Below are 18,384 nucleotides of genomic sequence, written 5' to 3'. Positions count from 1 at the left end.
GCCAGCACAATCAGAAGGTGGCCAAAGATGGTCCTTCAAAACTTTTGAAGAAAAAAAAAAACCAATATAGATGGTGTATTACACCGTAAAAATGGCCAAAATGTATAGAACAGAATTGAAGACCTGTTGGAGATGTAAAGAAAAGGAATGTACCTTTTACCATATGTGGTGGAAATGTAGACATATAAAAAAATTCTGGGAAATGATATACAATAAATTGAAAAAAAATGTTTAAAATAACATCTGTAAAAAAGCCAGAAGCCTTTTTGATAAGTATTTTAGATCAAGAGTTACCAAAATTAGAAGACGATAGAAATACAAACAAAAGAACAATGGCAAGAAAAATGGATGAACTACACAGTTAGCGAAGTTAACAGACAAATTACATGAAAAAGATAACAGTGACTTCAAAAGGGAATGGGAGCTATTTACAGTCTACTTGCAGAAACAACAAAAATAAATGGACTCATTGGCAGGATTTGAATAAACTTCCACAATTTTATTGAGTTTAAACATAGAGGACGATATTGCAACAACACCTAATAGTATATATACATGCAGAATGTAACAAACAATGTAACAAACCAGAAGGGGAAGTTGAAGGAAGTCGGGTGGGGAGGGAGAAGATTGTAAATGTAATGGTAAGGTAGGATTGGATATTGGTATGTGATGTATGGAATTTGCAATTATAGAACCGCAATAAAAAATCATTTTTTAAAAAAACAAAAAACCCAAAACCTATCTGATAAGAATTGTGTGTATGTACCACTATTCTGGGACGCGGGTGGCACTGTGGGTTAAACCACAGAGCCTAGGACTTGCCGATCAGAAGGTTGGCGGTTCGAATCCCTGCGACGGGGTGAGCTCCCATTGCTCGGTCCCTGCTCTTGCCAACCTAGCAGTTCGAAAGCATGTCAAAGTGCAAGGAGATAAATAGGTACCGCTCCGGCGGGAAGGTAAACGGCGTTTCCGTGCGTGCTCTGGTTTGCCAGAAGCGGCTTAGTCATGCTGGCCACATGACCCGGAAGCTGTACGCCGGCTCCCTCGGCCAATAAAGCAAGATGAGCGCCGCAACCCCAGAGTCGGCCACGACTGGACCTAACGGTCAGGGGTCCCTTTACCCTTACCACTATTCTATCCAACCATTATGCCTCTGTCATTAAGCTGTTTTGGGCATGAATCAGGCAGTTTTCACAAGCTGGAAAAAAAGGTGTTTTATGCTCCCCCTTTGTCACATTCCTAAGTTCGTGTAGGATGCTGACAGCAAGTGGAAACCTGGGAATGCAAAAGCCTGATTTGTGTGATTTTTCTTCTGAGATGGGAATCATTGTTTGAATTGGGTAGCTTCAAGTGTAGGTGACTACATGGAGTAGGAAGAGAAAGGAGGAAAATTTCAGGTGGAAGTATGCTTTATTGAACCCAAAGCTGTTCAAATATAAATTGTTCTTCAGGAGCGCAACCAAATCCCTTGGTCTTGAAATTATTTTGCAAAATACATGGTGTGCCCATGTCTCATGCTAGCTATATGCATGACTGAGGGAAGAAATGTATATTCTGTGCTGGAAGATTAGAGGTCTTGACGCTGGCCAGTCATTTTGACTTGACACTTTTAAACCCCCTTAGAGAGAGGCTCAGCAGTAGTAGGCTGCAGGGCTCTAAACTTAAGGAACTAGAGTCAGTCATGGCTTCCCTGTAAAAACAAACAAACATGGAAAATGCAGCTTGTTAAGGGTACTGAACGTACTGTTATATCATTTTATAGTATGGTACCTGCACAGATTGGTTATGTGCCATCCAGCCTTCGCACCAATTAGTGACCTGGGTCTGGATTCTGGACTCAGTCTGGAGGAACATTTGAATTAAATGAATTGAATTAGGTGCATTAAAAATGGCATCTGGAGCCAACCATCTAGGCTGGATGGTAGGAAGAAAAGAGAATCTAATTTAGTGTTTCAACACACACACACACACACACACAAATTTATTTTAGATTTTATTGGGGGGTACTACTGCTGCAGTTTTGTGTAAGCACAATAAAATTCTCTTTTTAAGATAAGCTTGTTCTTTTTTAAAAAAGTACATATTCATAAAAAATAATCAATGTTATGAAATTCTCCAACTGAAGTGGCATTTGGGGCATAATAGAACTATGGAATAATAAAGGTGTGTAATTGGAAGATTCTGCCCATCCTTAATGGCACGCGTTAGGACTATATTCCTAGTCTGGGCTTCATGCAATAACATTTGCAACCTGCAAACTTGTGGTAGAGCAGATCACATGGAATGCCCCCACCCCAGTCCAACAGGCGGTTGCTGGAGCCAGACATGTTCATCCTTATTCTCTCCAGGTCAGCACCAATGTCATTTCTGTTCAGTGTTTCTGCCATCACAGCCGCATCGCCACTTTTGCAGTCTCCTCTACATTTCTGATAGCATCCTCCAAATCACTTTGAAGTTGAGAAACCGTAGTTTCCATCTTCTTCTTTTGTGTGACCTCAAGAAGCCACCCTCCTGTTTTATCTCTGTTCCACAGCTGCTCATGTTTGGCCTGCTTGAGATTAGCTTTACGCTCAACCATAGGGTTGCCAGATTTCAAAAAGTAAAACCCAGGACACCCTGAAAGTTACTGAGCTTTATATATATACACACACACGAAATGTTGTTGGTTCCTCCCACTTTTGCTTCTGCAGCCCCCTGAGGCAGGAGACTCAATAGGAAAGGGACATATTCTAAAATTCAACACATCCCTTCCATTCACAGAAGGCTCCACTGGAACAAAGAGCCTTCCGTGAGTGGAGGAAAACTATTGGATAAAACTCTTTATTTATTTAAACCTTTTAAAACCACATCTCATTGCAATTGCCCTCATAAAGCAGTGTGCAAATTAATTGCACAATAAGCATAACTCTTGGCACTGAAATATTTTTCCCAGTTAACTGCAATGTTTCTGTTACATTCAAAACATTCTGGTTTTAAGAGAATCTGCAAGTACAGCAGCCAACGCTTGAAATCTTGGTTCTCTGGAATCTTTCCCTAGAATGAGATTATATAAACTTTGTCCTTTTTATATTGGCCAAGCCTTGGAATTGCCTCTAAGCAATTTTATACATGCTAGTTTACTGTCAAAATGCACAGTATCCCTGATGGAGCGTTTTTTGGGTGGGTGGGGGAGTAGACCTTCATCTCACTTTTGTTCAGTTTTTTAAACAAATCAGAGAATATCCCCATCTGTTTCTTTGCAGATGAAACTATAGAGTCTTTCATTAGCCTTGAGAATTCATCTCTCAAAAAATCCCAGTGTTGTTGATGCTGGTTAAATTCATGGAGTCTAATGAGAATTTATTCGTCCCCCTGAATTGCACATACTGTTCTTGTTTGAAATGCCTCAGGCTATTTTTTAGCCTTAAACCTGCAAGATATCAGAACCATAGGTCACCCTTTATTGAACAGGGTTTGATCCCTCTCCACCCCCACCCTGAATTTTTTAGGATTTCATGTCTCTGGTGTATGCAGCCTGTGCTCTTCTAGTTTTCTTTTCTTTTCTTTTAATATAGTTTTTCTTCCTCTTCTTTTGGAAGCTGTCTCTCTTGAGAGCATAACTGGGTTATACTGGAGACATATAATTTAATATTAAATTAAATTACATCAGATTCAGTGATGCCTGCAACACCAGTTAGATTCCCCAGACGATTCTGGGAAATGATTCCCCAAATTTCATGGGAAAAGAAGAGAACTAGAACGTCACATTTGCCTCATGCACATTAGCTCAAAATAGTAAAGAGAGGGAGAAAAAGCAATATTTTGCAGGGTCATGTAAAGCATCTACTTAAAGTATTGCAGGCTCTTTCAAGCACCAATGCCATGGATTACATATTCAAGTTAAAATCTAGTGTACTTGCTTGTGATCAATAACCACCTTGATTTTTCATATTTTCCCTCTCTTTACATTTTATCTTTAATAGGTGGCCAGTTTCTTAAAATCTTCTTCTTGCTCTGACTCCACATTGTGTGCATTCGGTATGAATCAAAACCACATTGCAGAGGCGTGCATGTGAATAGTGTTACCTTGTGAGCAGGTCTCATCTTGCAGGCCTTTCCCGTTGTCAAAATGCTGTCAGCAACTCCCAGCCAAGGAAAGTATAAAGATAAGGGCAGATTTCTTACCGTCCTTTTTTTTATTCAGTATTCACAGAGAGAGGCTATAGAATCCAGCCTGTTGGATAATGGCGTTGTCCTGAGTGAATCTCCAGCCCCATTCTCTCCCACTTCCTCATTCGTCATCTCTATGGGTGCTGCTACGTGCCCTCTGCCTTTGAGCTCTTTGTTCTCCTACTTTCAAAGCTCTCCAGGTTCTGAGAGAGGGGAGTCTGGAATGCTTTCTAATGACGTGTCTGCCAGGTGTTGCTCTGGCTCTCCCAAGATTTCCCAACTTTCCCCCTCATCTGCCTCTGAGCTGTGACCTCCCTCAGACCCCTGTTGTAAATCTATACTGTCTTCCTCTTCCTCCTCCCTGGAAGGGTCAGGCTGAGGAGGTGATTTCCACCATTCCTCCTCTGCCCAGTTCCTGACACCCATTGAGACACCCTTTGGCAGGTCATGAAATCCATTGGAAAGTCTTATATAAATTAGCTGGCTCACATATCCTCACTGTTCCATAGAATACCATAGAATCGTATCGAGTTGGAAGGGACCCTGAGGATCATCTAATCTAAACCCCTGCAATGCAGGAAAATGCAGCTGTCCGTTACGGGGAATCAAACCTGCAACCTTGACATTGTCGGCACCATGCTCTCACCAGCTGAGCTATGCAGCTTCACCCACATTTGCAAAGACGTCTTGTGAAAGCCATAAATAGATAACTCTGCCTGGCCAGGGCAGGGGCACCTAATTAATCAGAAAACGTCTTTCTCTTTCTTCCCTTCCTCACAATGAACTTCTTTTAGAGAATGGAGCACACAGAATGCTAATTACATTTTATTTAAACAAGCCATAGCTTTGCTTATCCAAAATTAGCTTTGTTTTACCGCTGCTCCTCTCATGCTTTTGTTGTTTGATGAGCAGTGTGATCAAACAAACTATGGTTAGCCAATGGTTCAGAATTCACATGCAACAAACAACAAGCCAAAGTTAAAACTAGCATGGTTCATAAGACAACAAACCATGACTTCAGATTGTGTGTTGCTGGCAGTAAAGAAATCAAGACCAGTGTTTACATATCTCACTAAGCCATGATTTAATAAACAACTGTTTAGCCTTATTCACAAGCGAGACCTCTATTGTTTCCACAGAGATACTGCTGAAAATAGCTTATGTGAGTGAATTGTACTCATTCCACTTTTAATATGGAGGGCTACTTGCCACATGAATTCTCTGTCCCTCCCAGCAGCTGCTCACTATGAGGAGCAGGAGTTAGTTTTTCTGTTTTTCTTGGAACTTAAAGGAGAGTCCTTGTTCCTTGAAAGAATGGAAGGACAGTCTAAAATAACCCAGAGGGAGGGCTTTGTAATTTGAAATATCTCCATCTTCTAAGAGAAAAAAAATACTTTCTTGAAGCATCTTGGTATATATTTCTTGTTTTTCATCATTGGGCTGGTGCAACGGTCTTGTTTTTGTGTAGGAAAAACGACCACTTGCATTTGTATTGTTACAGTATTTGAAATCTTTGTAAGAAATTCCCTCCTAGAAAAATGGCAGACATAACTTGTCACCGCCATGAGTGCTTAATCATCCAAGGCCCTTTTATCAGAGAGAAAATGAATCAATCTGGAAAAGAGCTGGATGTTAGGTATTGACAGCTTAATAAAAATTATAATAGAGAAAGATACCAAAATGGTTGTTAGAATTTCCCTTTGCCAGTCTATTACATATGTTTTCCTAACCACACTTTGCATTCAGAAGCATTAGTAGAATCCAGACTTTAATAATAATCTTAGAGCCTGTTTTTTGTCTGAAAGAACCAAAGTCTCAAAACTTTATGCTGATTTCCCTAAGGTGCTCAAATTGCTGGCTCCTCTAGAGGTAACTAATAGCAGTCCTAGGCATGTCTACACAGAAGTAAGTCCAAATAAAATCAATGATATTTACACCCAGCTAAGTATGAATGTTGTATTTAACAGTGAACTACTAATGAGGTTTCTGTTATAGTTCTCACAACACTGTAGTCAACAGATACTTTACAAAATGGCACATTACTAGATATCTAGTAAGTATATGCTTCAACAGTTGAAAAGAATTGAGATTTTATATCAGGTTGAAAAGGAAAGGGATAGCAACCCACCTCATTTCAAGATTTATGCATTTTAACTGTGTGTAGAGGCTGTATTGCTATCACTGGTATGACATGGTGAATAAATACTTCCTTGCTGTTTATCAGACAACTGCACAAATCTGAAAAATAAAAGGTTTCCATTGGTGTATTGGAAATTGTCCATTGGGCAGGATGATCTACACAAAAATGGCACAAAAATGGGTGTAACATTTTACGATAAATTCCATTGTACATGCAGACACATTCACTTGATACTAAGATGACTGTTTTTAATGCCTTCAGCAATAAATAATTGTGCTTTGGGGATATAAGTGTAAACCTATCATAAACCCATTGGTTAAGACTGGTACATTTCAGTTTTCTTTTCTAGCTTTTCATTTGATATGTAACAAAGATGAAAAACTGTTAATGGTGGAGATAGTCCAGATATTGCTGGCAAAAGATACCGAAATGTAGAAATATGAAACTACATCCCAATTCACACAATCAGTTCTCACCTGGGACTCAGCTTCATTGGCAAAGAAAAAGCGCTTTATATGTGTTGTTTGTGACACCAGTGACACCAGATGGCGCTTTGGAGTTCTGTTTGAGCCAACCCGATTTCTCATGCAAAGTTTAAAACGTGTTTAACTGAAATGCTTCTTTGATGTGTCTGGATCCAGCCCTACTTGAAGCACCTGAAGTGTGTTTTGTGATGCACTTGATTGTACGGTCTGCCTTTTTTTTTTAAAGCTGCAATGTTGGGCTCATAAACTTTCCTTATTATTATTTCTGATGTGAAAACAACATTTACATGGAAGTAAGTTTGGGCCGTGCCAGATTTTTTGGAGGTTTGTTTTTCAGTGCAAACATTGATAAGGCATCAGTAATGTGAGAAATTTCCCACCTGAATTGATTTCCCACCAAATCATTTGTAGTCCTTAGTGTGGAGTAATGGGGGGAAGTAAGATACTTTGCTGGTTTCAACTAATTCAGTGTGCTAGTGGAAGCCAGAACAAGCACGCCCACATGCACAGGGGGATTTCTCTCCCGCCCCCACCATCCGCAAATCCACTATGGAAGGGTGGGAGAACCCCAAAAACAGCACAGTGAGGAGGGGAGATCATTCTGACTGGCAAATAAATAGGCTTGTGCTGACAGAATGATTATATCAGTGGTACGTTGGACTCTACCCACTGCCTTTTCGAAAACGTGAAAAGGTTTGAAAAAAATGTGAAGATCATTCATCCCAGCTTCAAGTAAATGCTGTTGCTTCACTGGAGCCGAGGGCAGGTTCTTACAATACTCGTGTGGATAAAAATAAAGGTAAAGGACTCCTGACCGTTAAGTCCAGTCGCGAACAACTCTGGGGTTGCGGTGCTCATCTCGCTTTACTGGCCAAGGGAGCCGACGTTTGTCCGCAGAAAGTTTTTCTGGGTCATGTGGCCAGCATGACTAAGCTGCTTTTGGCGAAACCAGAGCAGCACATGGAAACGCCGTTTACCTTCTCGCCAGAGCGGTACCTATTTATCTACTTGCACTTTGAGGTGCTTTTGAACTGCTAGGTTGGCAGGAGCTGGGACCGAGCAACAGGAGCTCACCCCGTCACGGGGATTCGAACCACTGACCTTCCGATCGGCAAGCCCTAGGCTCAGAGGTTTAGACCACAGCACCACTCACATCCCAATACTCATGTGGATACCCAGGGACAAAGCACACATGTACAGCTGTTGTGTCTTCATGTGTATATGTTTTAATGAGAAGGACTGGGATGATAATAATGGAAGTGGGTGATTCGTATTTGAGGTGTCGCCTGTCATTTTGTATTTAGGCTGTCACACTGAAGCACAGAGCAACTGTCCCTTTTTAAGGGTACTTGGATTATACTTCAAACGTTTTTAATAACATAACTTAAAAGCTACTTTTATGTGCATTTTCTTAGGGAAAGTATTGCTGGATTCAGAACCACCTGACCTAGTAGATCTGGAAGCCAGAGGCTTTGAATATAGTGTTGGCTGAAGCCTCCTGCTTTAAGGATACACCTTGTTGTAAAAGAAGTTCCTTTAAATATGAGTGTGGTGTCATCCCTGAAACTTGTTTTTAATATTGAGATTTGGTCTTTGTAAAACAGGAAAGGCAAGAGAGTCTCTGAGCTAGACCAGATTAAAGGGAATGGCTTTCTAGCCAGAGGGGATGGCTTTAAGGCAGTCCATTAGTTGCCGTAATTAACAGCTGCAGTTTATCCCAGAAAATCACCAGTCCTTAGATCACATCTAAAACTGGCATCTTTGTCGCATTTTTTCCTCCTTCAGCAGGGCTCCTGTGCTTTATTAACAGCTGCATAAAGGATAAAAACTCAGTAGGTGAAGGTTTTCCATTCTACATTTCCATTCTGACAAAAAAAAAACATTGTCCTGTTTAATGTCTGGTTACCATAAAAGGCATAGAGAAGCTGCTAAGGGGAGAATATGTGTCTTAAGAATGAGTAATCTTTATCATAGGCACCTTAAAAATTTCTTTATTTATTAAATTTGGATCCAGGAAATCTGCCATTACATACACTTTACGGTGAAACAGAAATGCTGTCTCATTCACCCAATGGCCACATTTGAATCAAACTGAGCCATCGTTTAGGGTGTTGTGAATGAATGTGGCCTCCCCTTGGGCTCGCACCCACACCCACAACCTCCTTGTCTTCTTACACATCCAAGAGAAAAGGAGTTCAGAAGCTTTCACTTTCAGTTCACAATGTCATCACAACTGAGGACTATGGTTAAAATTAACCGTGGTTAATTTTAACAAGCCAGCTGCTGAAACCACAGTTTAAGTTGGGCTGTTGTTGTTAATTAAGCAGGTGGAGACTTGGCATGTTCGTATCGTGCTAGGCCATTGTTTTAACATGATGCCTGAACACAGCCAGTACTTTTGGACCTACACAAACCTCTTTAATAGCAGCTGGATGATCTTTAACTACTCCCATCATTTTCATCATTACAAGAAATCTGATTTTGTTGTTGCACAAGAGGGTTTTGCACTTAGCAGACACATAGGCCATTGCAGTCGTTCATGAAATGAACCCTTTGAGAGTTTGAGCAAAGTTTTATATTAAATGTCATCAACTGTATTGCTAGGTGAATGTTGCTTTACACTGAGTATTTCTAGATTACAGGTATAATCTCTTTCACTATTTTGATTCATTATATATTTAAGCACAGACATTTCCTTACAGAATTCAGAACCTGCAACGGCTAAGGCAGTGTCTACTTCATTTCCCACTAGACAAATATTTGATCAGAGTAGAGTCATAGTGACAATTAATTGATGGCCATTCCAAATTCATTATTAGGCAAATGAAGCTGTTCCTTTCGCACAATGATTTATTTATTTTTTGCTCATGCTCCCTATGCACCCTTGTGCCTTCTCCAAACCCACTCTGGAAGGTTGAGGGGAAAGGTCAGAACAGATTGGGGGGGGCAGTTAGAGGAGATGGAGGCAATGTAGCATTGCACTGCCAGAAATCCTGCATAACAGAACTTCTTTGTTGGGTACTTCCCAAAGTGTTTAGCTTTGCTTGCTAAATTAGATCACTCTCTAGGGCACTTATAAGAAAATCAAGGCAAACTACCTCATCCAAATTGCCCTATTTTTCTCAATCCATTCCCCCCCCCCTTTAAATTCCGTATCATTGTGCAGTGTGTCTTCATACTGGAGCTGGTACCCTCAATGGCATGACACTGTATTTTTCTGGTGCCTTATTTATTTTATTGCCATCCTTTTTTTGTAAAATGCTTTGAGGCTTTTTCTACAATTAAGGGGTATTTCAATTTCATTAAAATAAGTGATGAGGAACCAGGATGTAGAAGCTGGTATGTTTCAGTAGTAATAAGCTAAGAGTTGGCTTACGTTTCTGCGCTCTGCCTCTCATCTAGTTAACTTGGTTAGTTCAATAAAAGGCAACTCTGTTTCTGTTCAGATTTCAATTTTCTACTACCTGTTAATGCTTCAGACTGTTGATTACATTTTAGTATCATTCTGGTAGGCTTCGCAAATATATCCACAACCTTTAGCCTAGTAACCCAAACCATCCGCTGAGTATCATTGCTAATGTAATAGTCTCTTTAATTCTAAATGCTCTGTTTCAGAATACTGAAATGTTTTCTCTATAGGCCATTGAAGCCTATTACAGAAAAGTAAACGAAGTCCTGAATGAAATTGTGTGACTGTGATTAAGAGCATTTATTTTAAGGCGAGCGCTGCCGATAAAATGAATGTGACATTTTATTATGTGTATAGTGTCACAAAAGCTTTGTCGCGGAGTGCTTTGTATAGGCTTTTGTTTTAGCGCTAATGCTTTCCCCCTTTTCCACACAGATTAAGTACCTGAAGTACAAGTAGGAAACCATTTTCTTACAAGCAGCCCCAGTGAAGGCTGGTCCATTTAGTGTGAATGGGGCAATGGGGCGCACCAACTGAAAGGGCTTTTAGGGAATCCAGCTTAGCCTGAGGAGGGTGAGAGGATTGCTAGCGTGTATCTCAGTCTTCCCTCAACGCCTTATTTCCAAACAGAGCAGAGGTTGGCACTGCTTGCCAGCTTCCTTCTCCTGGGCCTCAGCATTGCCCTTGTAGAACCGAGTGGGGACGAGGGGAGGGTGGGAACAAAACTAGAACTGGCTGTCTTTGCCTGTCAGTGGCTCTGGATCCACCTTCCCTACCAGTCACCAATGGGCACCAGCCAGCACTGCCATTTATTTTACATACAAGTAAATGGCCTCAAAATGACTGTCTTAGTTAAGGATGGTAGCCTACCAGCATGGTGCCTGGTAGCATTCAACATTATGTTGCAGTCACATGTTCAGGGATCCCAGAGATTTGCAAAGCTGCAATGCAACATGTGATCACAACACCTTTAAAAACAATCACATTTCAATCTGTCTTGCATTCATCTAAATAGAGTAACCACTGGGGTATTTCTGAAGAGAGTTCTGCACTTACAAACACCTTATGAGCTCTTCAAAGCCGTTCCTTTACTAAATTTGGTTTTTTTTTCTTTTTTAAGTCATAAATGCCTACCTTATGTAAGCCTAATAATGCTTACAAAAGTTTCTCGTACAGCTTGGTAAGGATCTCTCTTAGTACTTGCTTCTGCCACCTCTCTCGCCATCAGTACTGCCTAAGCTTTGAACTTTCAATATGATCTGATTAGAAGTAGACTCTCATAGACAGTGCAGGAAATGAGTAGGCTGGCTTGTTCACTGCAGCTGGTAACACAAGAGAGGCTCGTGCTAAGGAAAGGTGAATGACAGTCAAGAGCCACACTTACTTCCAATGTTTCATTCAGGTATAGCAACATCACTATGTCAGCATAGCATCTCCTTCCCCTCCCTTTGCCAGTCCATTAGATGGGATTTAGTCAAGACTGACTGTTCTGTCTCCCCCCCCCCCCCCCCGGTTTCCTCTCCCTGAGAATTATGAGATAATTTTGTTCCTGTGTCCATTCATTTCTTAATTAAGTTGTTAAGAGACATAGGGTTTTGGGTGGCCATGTGTACTCATATATGAACTCATGCTACAGCAGAGGCCTGTGCACTTGTCCGTCTCCTTTTTCAGTGTGGATAATTGCCACGTGCTGAGTGGAAGAATCTTTAATTTATTAAGATTTCACAATTCATATGCCATCTAGGACACAGGGGAGGCTTAAATTTTCTCCCTGGTGCTGGTGATGAAAGTAGAAGGTGCTGCCAAAAGAGCTGCACCAGTGTAAGATTTCAACGACCAGATACTCTTGTTGTTTGTTTATAGCACCCAGTGAAGTCATCCTGCTCCCATAAGAACGTCCACTTAAACAGCAGAATTCCTGCAGCCCTGCAGGCTCGCCAAATCTGTTCTGAGGATTGCCTCAGGTTTCCAGAGTGGATTTGCAGAGAAGCATGGGAGACATACCTCTTGAATTGTCTGCATATAAATCGATAACTCATGTCATAATGGAGATGAGATCCAAAATATGTGAATTCTTGGTTGGTGAAAGTCCTACACTCAAAGACCTTTGAGCATCGTCTGACAGTCAGGAGCAATGAAGGCAGAGGGAAGCAGATCCTCCGCACCCCTTCTTGCTTCCATGCTTCTTCCTATTCACTCTTTCGCGCATGCTAACACACAGAATACAGAGCCCCTCAGAGTGTGCTGCTGGTGATTCTCCCTTCTTTTTGCTCCTTCAGCTTCTGTATGGATTGGGAATTGGAATTAGGGCAGGGAAGTCTCTGTTATCCTCAGGGCACTTGCACCCCAAGGGCTTATTTTAGTTCAGCTATTCGTTGAAGGTTGGTTATACATAAAATCATGCTTAGGCTGGCTTGTGCCCAGCATGTACTGAAGCCTGACAATCTAATTGGAAATGAGAAGGTGCAAAATAATAAAGATTGCATCTTTATTAATTTTTCCCCACCACAGTAAATTGCCATGATCCCTTTGGTCCACTATTTCCCAGCATTTTTTCCAAACAGCTCAGCATGTGGTAGAGGTACTTGTGCTACACAGTCGCTTTGGGCTATATGAAAAACACACAGTGTGATTTATCAAATTTGCTGATGTTTGTCACATCATTCTTTTGTATTTCAGTTTTATTAAAGTTTGCCAGGAGCTGTAATAGATGCTAGCAGTGCAGGCCAAACAGTGGGTAATCCTCTAAGGATTCAATCCAAGCCTCTGTTTGATTTGTAAAGCTGGCTTTTGAGCATAGGTGCACCACATGTTCTCCAAACCGACAACATATTGCCTGTGGCAAAATTTGAATTGTACATCTGAAGCCGTACTGAGCCCCTGTGTTTATCACTGCCATGGTGTTTCAACGTCTTATATTTTTTAAGGCTCTGAGGCAGAGATTCAAACTGTGAGTTTGATTTCTCCTTTTAGCCCTTCTTTTGTGCTTTTCTGGTCATGGGTTTTATTTTCATTTTAGATAGCTTCAGCGATGAAGGGAGTTTTGTCTGGAACACCGTGCATTAAGTTGTCCAGGTTGCCCTAAGTTGCGCTAACAGAGGCAGACACCGTGACATTGGAATTCAGGCACACCAAACGAGTCAAGTTCACACTTACTAAGAAAGTGTTTCCACAGAACACTCTAGCATAAGAACATAAGAAGAACCTGCTGAGTCAGACCAATGGTCCATCTATTCCACCATCCTGTTCTCACAGTAGTCCTCCTGATGCCTGTGGGAAACTTGCAAAGTGGACATAAGCGCAACTCAGCCCACCTGCCACTCCCAGCGACCAGTACTCAGGGGCATACTGCCTATTGATAGGACTTTAAAATTATTGATTGGTCTAGAGCTGCATAGGAGTGATAGCATACAAACAGCCAGCGACTCCCCAAACCTGTGGGTGAGTGGAATAGGGGACGCATCACCTGGACCACTAGCTGACAGACAAGTGTAGTGTTTTATTATTTAGCAAGAAAATAAATAAATGATGAACATCCTTCTCATCCAGAAAGAGTTTAAACACTTACAAGTAGAAGAAGACATTTGTCACCTCTGGAGATGGAAATTCAACCTCACAGCAGGTAGCTGTGGGTTCTCCTCCTTGCTCTTGTCAACTTCTCTTGTCTTGCACAGATCATGACATTAAATTTCAATCTCTGATTGGTTAGGGACCTCTAAATGGGCATCACCCCTTTCCTGGAGGGGTGTGTGTTAATAATTAATTCAATTTTTGCAACAAAAAAAACAAAACCCCTGACTGTTCCTCGTTTTCTGTCCTACTGCCTTGTTGATTCATCTCTGATCTCCGGACATCTCCTGGTTTCCCCCTAAAAATAGGTACTTATTCTGAATAGTGTCCCCTGATGTGCTGACTTTTATCCTGTTATCCTTAACATCTGTTATCCTTAACATCTGTACCCCAACGTACTAGATGATGATGATTGATTAAATTCATTAGTCACCTTTTTTGCCACAGCAGTGCAAAGCGACTTAACAATATTTAAGGGAAAAAACCAGCATTAAAACCAGCATTATATTTCCCCCTCTTGAAATCCTTTTCCTATGTATAAGATACTGTCAGCACATGTTTATATACTGAAACGTGTTTTCGCCAAAATGGTAAATCTAAAACTCCCAGCACACTGTCAGTGGAGGTAGAGCAGAGCCATCACAGCTAGTAGCTGTTGAGAGCCAGGTCCTCCATAAATTTGTATAATCCTCTTAAAGCCAGCCATGTTGGTGGCCCTCATTGCCTGCTGAGGGAGCAAGATCCATAGTTGTTGCCTGAAGAAGAAGCTCTTTATCTGTCCTGACTCTTCTGACATTCAGCTTCATTGGATGTGCCTGAGTTCTAGTGTTATTGGGGGGGGGGGACTTTAATTTATCCACTTTAAGCACACCATACATAATTTTATACCCCTCTATCTTATCTCCTCTTATTCACCTTTTTTCCTAAACTGAAAATCCTCGAATATTGCAACCTTCTCTCCTTGGGGAGTTGTTCAAGCACCTTGGTCATTCTGGTTGCTCTTTTCTGAACCTTTTCCAACTCTACGATATCCTCTTTGAGGCAAGGCAACTGTACACCATATTCCAAATGTAGAATTATAATATTGTCAGTTTTATTTTCAGTTCCTTTCCTAATTACAGCTATTGCACACTGGGTTGGCATCTTCATCAAGCTATCTGCTATTTCCTTGAAGGTCTTATTCCTAGTCACTTACCGCCAGATCAGAACCCCATGTGAAATTAAGATACAGTGGTACCTCGGGTTAAGTACTTAATTCGTTCCGGAGGTCCATTCTTAACCTGAAACTGTTCTTAGCCTGAAGCACCACTTTAGCTAATGGGGCCTCCTGCGGCCGCCACGCCGCCGGAGCACCATTTCAGTTCTCATCCTGAAGCAAAGTTCTTAACCCGAGGTACTATTTCTGGGTTAGCGGAGTCTGTAACCTGAAGCGTATGTAACCTGAAGCGTATGTAACCCGAGGTACCACTGTATTTTTTTTACCCCCAACATGCATCACTCTACCCTGTTTACATTGAACTGCACTTGCCATTTTACCACCAATTCATTCAGTTTTGGAGGGGTCCTTTTGGAGTTATTCAAACTCTCTTTTTGTTTTAATGACACTGAACCATTTTGTATCATCAGCAAACGGGGCCACTTCACTGCACACCCCTAAACTTATATCATTTATGAACTAATTAAAAACACAGGTCCCAGTACCAATTTCTTGGGGAACTCCATGCTTGCATTTCTCTCCATTTGGAAAATTGATCACTTATTCCTCTCTGCTTACTGCTGCTTAACCCATTTCTGATCCACAAGACAAGCTTTCCTCTTATTCCATGACTGCTAAGCTTACTCAGGAGTCTTTAGTGAGGTACTTTGCTAAAAGCTTTTTGAAAGTCGAAGTATGTCATTTGGCTCACCTCAAGCTATATGCTTGTTGACATTCTCAAATACCTAATAAATTTGTGAAACAAGATTTGACATTGCAGAAGCCATGCTGACTCTACTTCAGCAAGTCTTGTTCTTCTAATGCTTGGTTATTTTTATCTTTAACAACACCATCCTACGTCAATACTAAACCTTGATCACCAGAGGGTCGCCATTATCCTCATTGTAACAGGCATTTCTGATGGAGAAGTTTACACTGATTAGTGAGTCTGATCTTATCATAGCATATGTAATTCTAAAAGGATTGTGTTCTTACCTTGCTTTCATTACAGAAATAATGCAAAATAAATGCAACTGCTGGTAATGAAAATATAAGCTTTGGAGACAAATTACATGAAATCCTAAATAAAGATTTAAGTATTGAAATTGAAGAGGCAGGCCTTTCAAATTTTCCACTCTAGTTAATATGATTTCTTCAGGTAAATTAGCTTGAAGCGTTAAGAACATCCCTGTTTTACTACAAATCATTATTTCAATTTGATGCAAAATGTCATGGAGATTTCTAGTTTCAAGATCACATATTAATATGACTCAGTGGAAATGTACACAGTAAGCTTTGTGCTTTCTGGTGTTTTCAAATTCAATTATAATCAAACAGCCCTAAAAAAGAGACTTCTTTCCTAGTGTAGGTTTTTATAACCAAATGGGAAAGATTCTTATGATTCAAAGAATGCAGACGTGAAATTTTACTTAAAATAAAATGTTTCCTAGTGTTAGTAGGGCAGCCTTTCCTCTCGGTTTGCATATCTGCTTGGCAGGAGTGGCTGGTAATTGGGGCACAGATAATAATGACTTGCTTCTAGCAGGTAGCTATGCTAACAGGAAGTGAGGGATGAAATGTGAGAAACCTGAGGAACTTCCTGCAAGGCCTCAGGAACTCTTGAAATGGTTCAGAGCAACCTTCTCCAACCTTGTTCCCTCGCGTGGTGAATCATTTTCATTTGCAATTATTTGGCTGAATGCCACCCAGTACCTCACAAAATATTGCCTCTGAAGATGAAGATTTCGTTTAACTGTACTTCATACCATCCTTTATACTAATAATTAATCCTTCCCGGGTGGCTCCTTCTGTAGCCAAAAGCACAAGCCATACACAAGAGCAAGGTACAGAAATGCAGAAAAACTTGAGAAAACAAATTAGGAAGGTAAACACACAGAAAGCCCAGCGAGGACATAGCATGCTCAGTGGCCATGGAATGTTGCCTGGCTTTGAGGAAAAAACAACGTACATATCACATCTGTTAAAAAATAATGGCTGGAATGTATTACGGCAGTAACAACACAAACATTTGAATGTATGACAGCATCAGAAAAGTGACGTACAGAAGTAGTTCGCTGCTGACTGCTAAATTCTGATATGGATCTACACAGAGGGAAACCCCCCCCCCCTATAAATAAGTCAGAAATTAATTCGTTATAACAAAAGAAAAAAAGTTATGTGACAATTGCATAGAAATTTTATTTTGCTCTCTGGCGCTTTCTGGTGTTGCATGTTTATAATACATCCAAAGCTTTTTTCTTTTTCTTTTTTTACTAATGTAGCTGAGTTCCCAGAGTGAAAAGTAGGCACAAACATTGTCCTTGCTTTCAATCCATATTATATCATGGCAGACATAAATTTATTTTGGATATTTTAACTGATGAAGAGAGACATTTTCAATACTGTTCCAAATGTATTTTATTGTCTTACAGGACAAAGTGGATCTTGGCGAGTTGATGTTTTCACTTTGCTATCTTCCAACTGCTGGTAGACTAACTATTACTATAATAAAAGCTAGAAATTTGAAGGCCATGGACATAACAGGAGCATCAGGTAGGAATGTTTATTTCATTCCAATTTTAATGTACTATTTAGAAAGTAATCATATAAGTTTAGCATATGCCCATCCTAGCATACTCTTTCCTGGGAGAGCCAGTGTGGTGTAGTGGTTAAGAGCGGTAGTCACGTTATCTGGGGAACCAGGTTCAATTCCCTGCTCCTCCACATACAGCTGCTGGGTGACCTTGGGCTAGTCACACTTCTCTGAAGTCTCTCAGCCCCACTCACCTCACAGAGTGTTTGTTGTGGGGGAGGAAGGGAAAGGAGATTGTTAGCTGCTTTGAGACTCCTGAAGGGGAGTGAAAGGCGGGATGTCAAATCCAAACTCTTCTTCTTCTTCTTCTTCTTTGAGTACTATAAATGCAGTAGTTTGTTAGAGGGGGACAGTACACTTGGTCCTGAACCATTTCATCAGTATTTTTCTGTACCGAGCTAGTGGAATATCCCAGCGGCACATTCCTTGCAAAAATGTGCAAGGAGTCTGCATGCAGTGATCCTCTTTTAAAACATTGTCAGCGGTACTTTGTTACACAATTAATCAAAAGTATAGCCAGGCATCAGGGATAAAATAACTCTGCGGAGTAGAAATACATCCCAAACCGACCTGAAATTGCAGGTAAGACACACACTCCACCCATTACCAAACTACATGGCTGTTTTAATTGGGGTAGAAAAACCATCCCAGTTTATTTCCAATGCTTCTTGCAAGCATTTGAGTTGGAGGGGCCACACACTGTCATCATATGTACTGAAGAAGGGCAAAACTGTGATTCTGCCATCCACTTTGCACCATGATACGGTGGTCAACAGAGGGCAGAAAAACTAGACATCATCCTGCAGTACAGTGCCACTACAGGTTTTGACTATCTCATTTTGG

General features: G+C 40.8%; 1 protein-coding gene across 6 annotated transcripts in view; it reads left to right on the top strand.

Moving 5' to 3' along the window:
* SYT9 (synaptotagmin 9) overlaps positions 1–18,384 on the top strand; it is a 136,060-nt gene that overhangs the window by 108,023 nt on the left and 9,653 nt on the right. For all 6 annotated transcript variants that reach the window (XR_014544453.1, XR_014544454.1, XM_083598856.1 and 3 more), the window contains one exon: positions 17,381–17,501. Coding sequence is in view for 4 of the 6 variants with exons in the window: in XM_083598856.1 (XP_083454982.1) it covers positions 17,381–17,501 (121 nt within the window). In the remaining 2 variants the exon portion in view is untranslated. The remainder of the gene's footprint in view (positions 1–17,380; positions 17,502–18,384) is intronic.

Source organism: Podarcis filfolensis (assembly GCF_964270895.1).
Source record: "Podarcis filfolensis genome assembly, chromosome: 1".
NCBI classification, from domain to species: domain Eukaryota; kingdom Metazoa; phylum Chordata; class Lepidosauria; order Squamata; family Lacertidae; genus Podarcis; species Podarcis filfolensis.
This window is presented reverse-complemented; position numbering and strand designations above follow the sequence as displayed.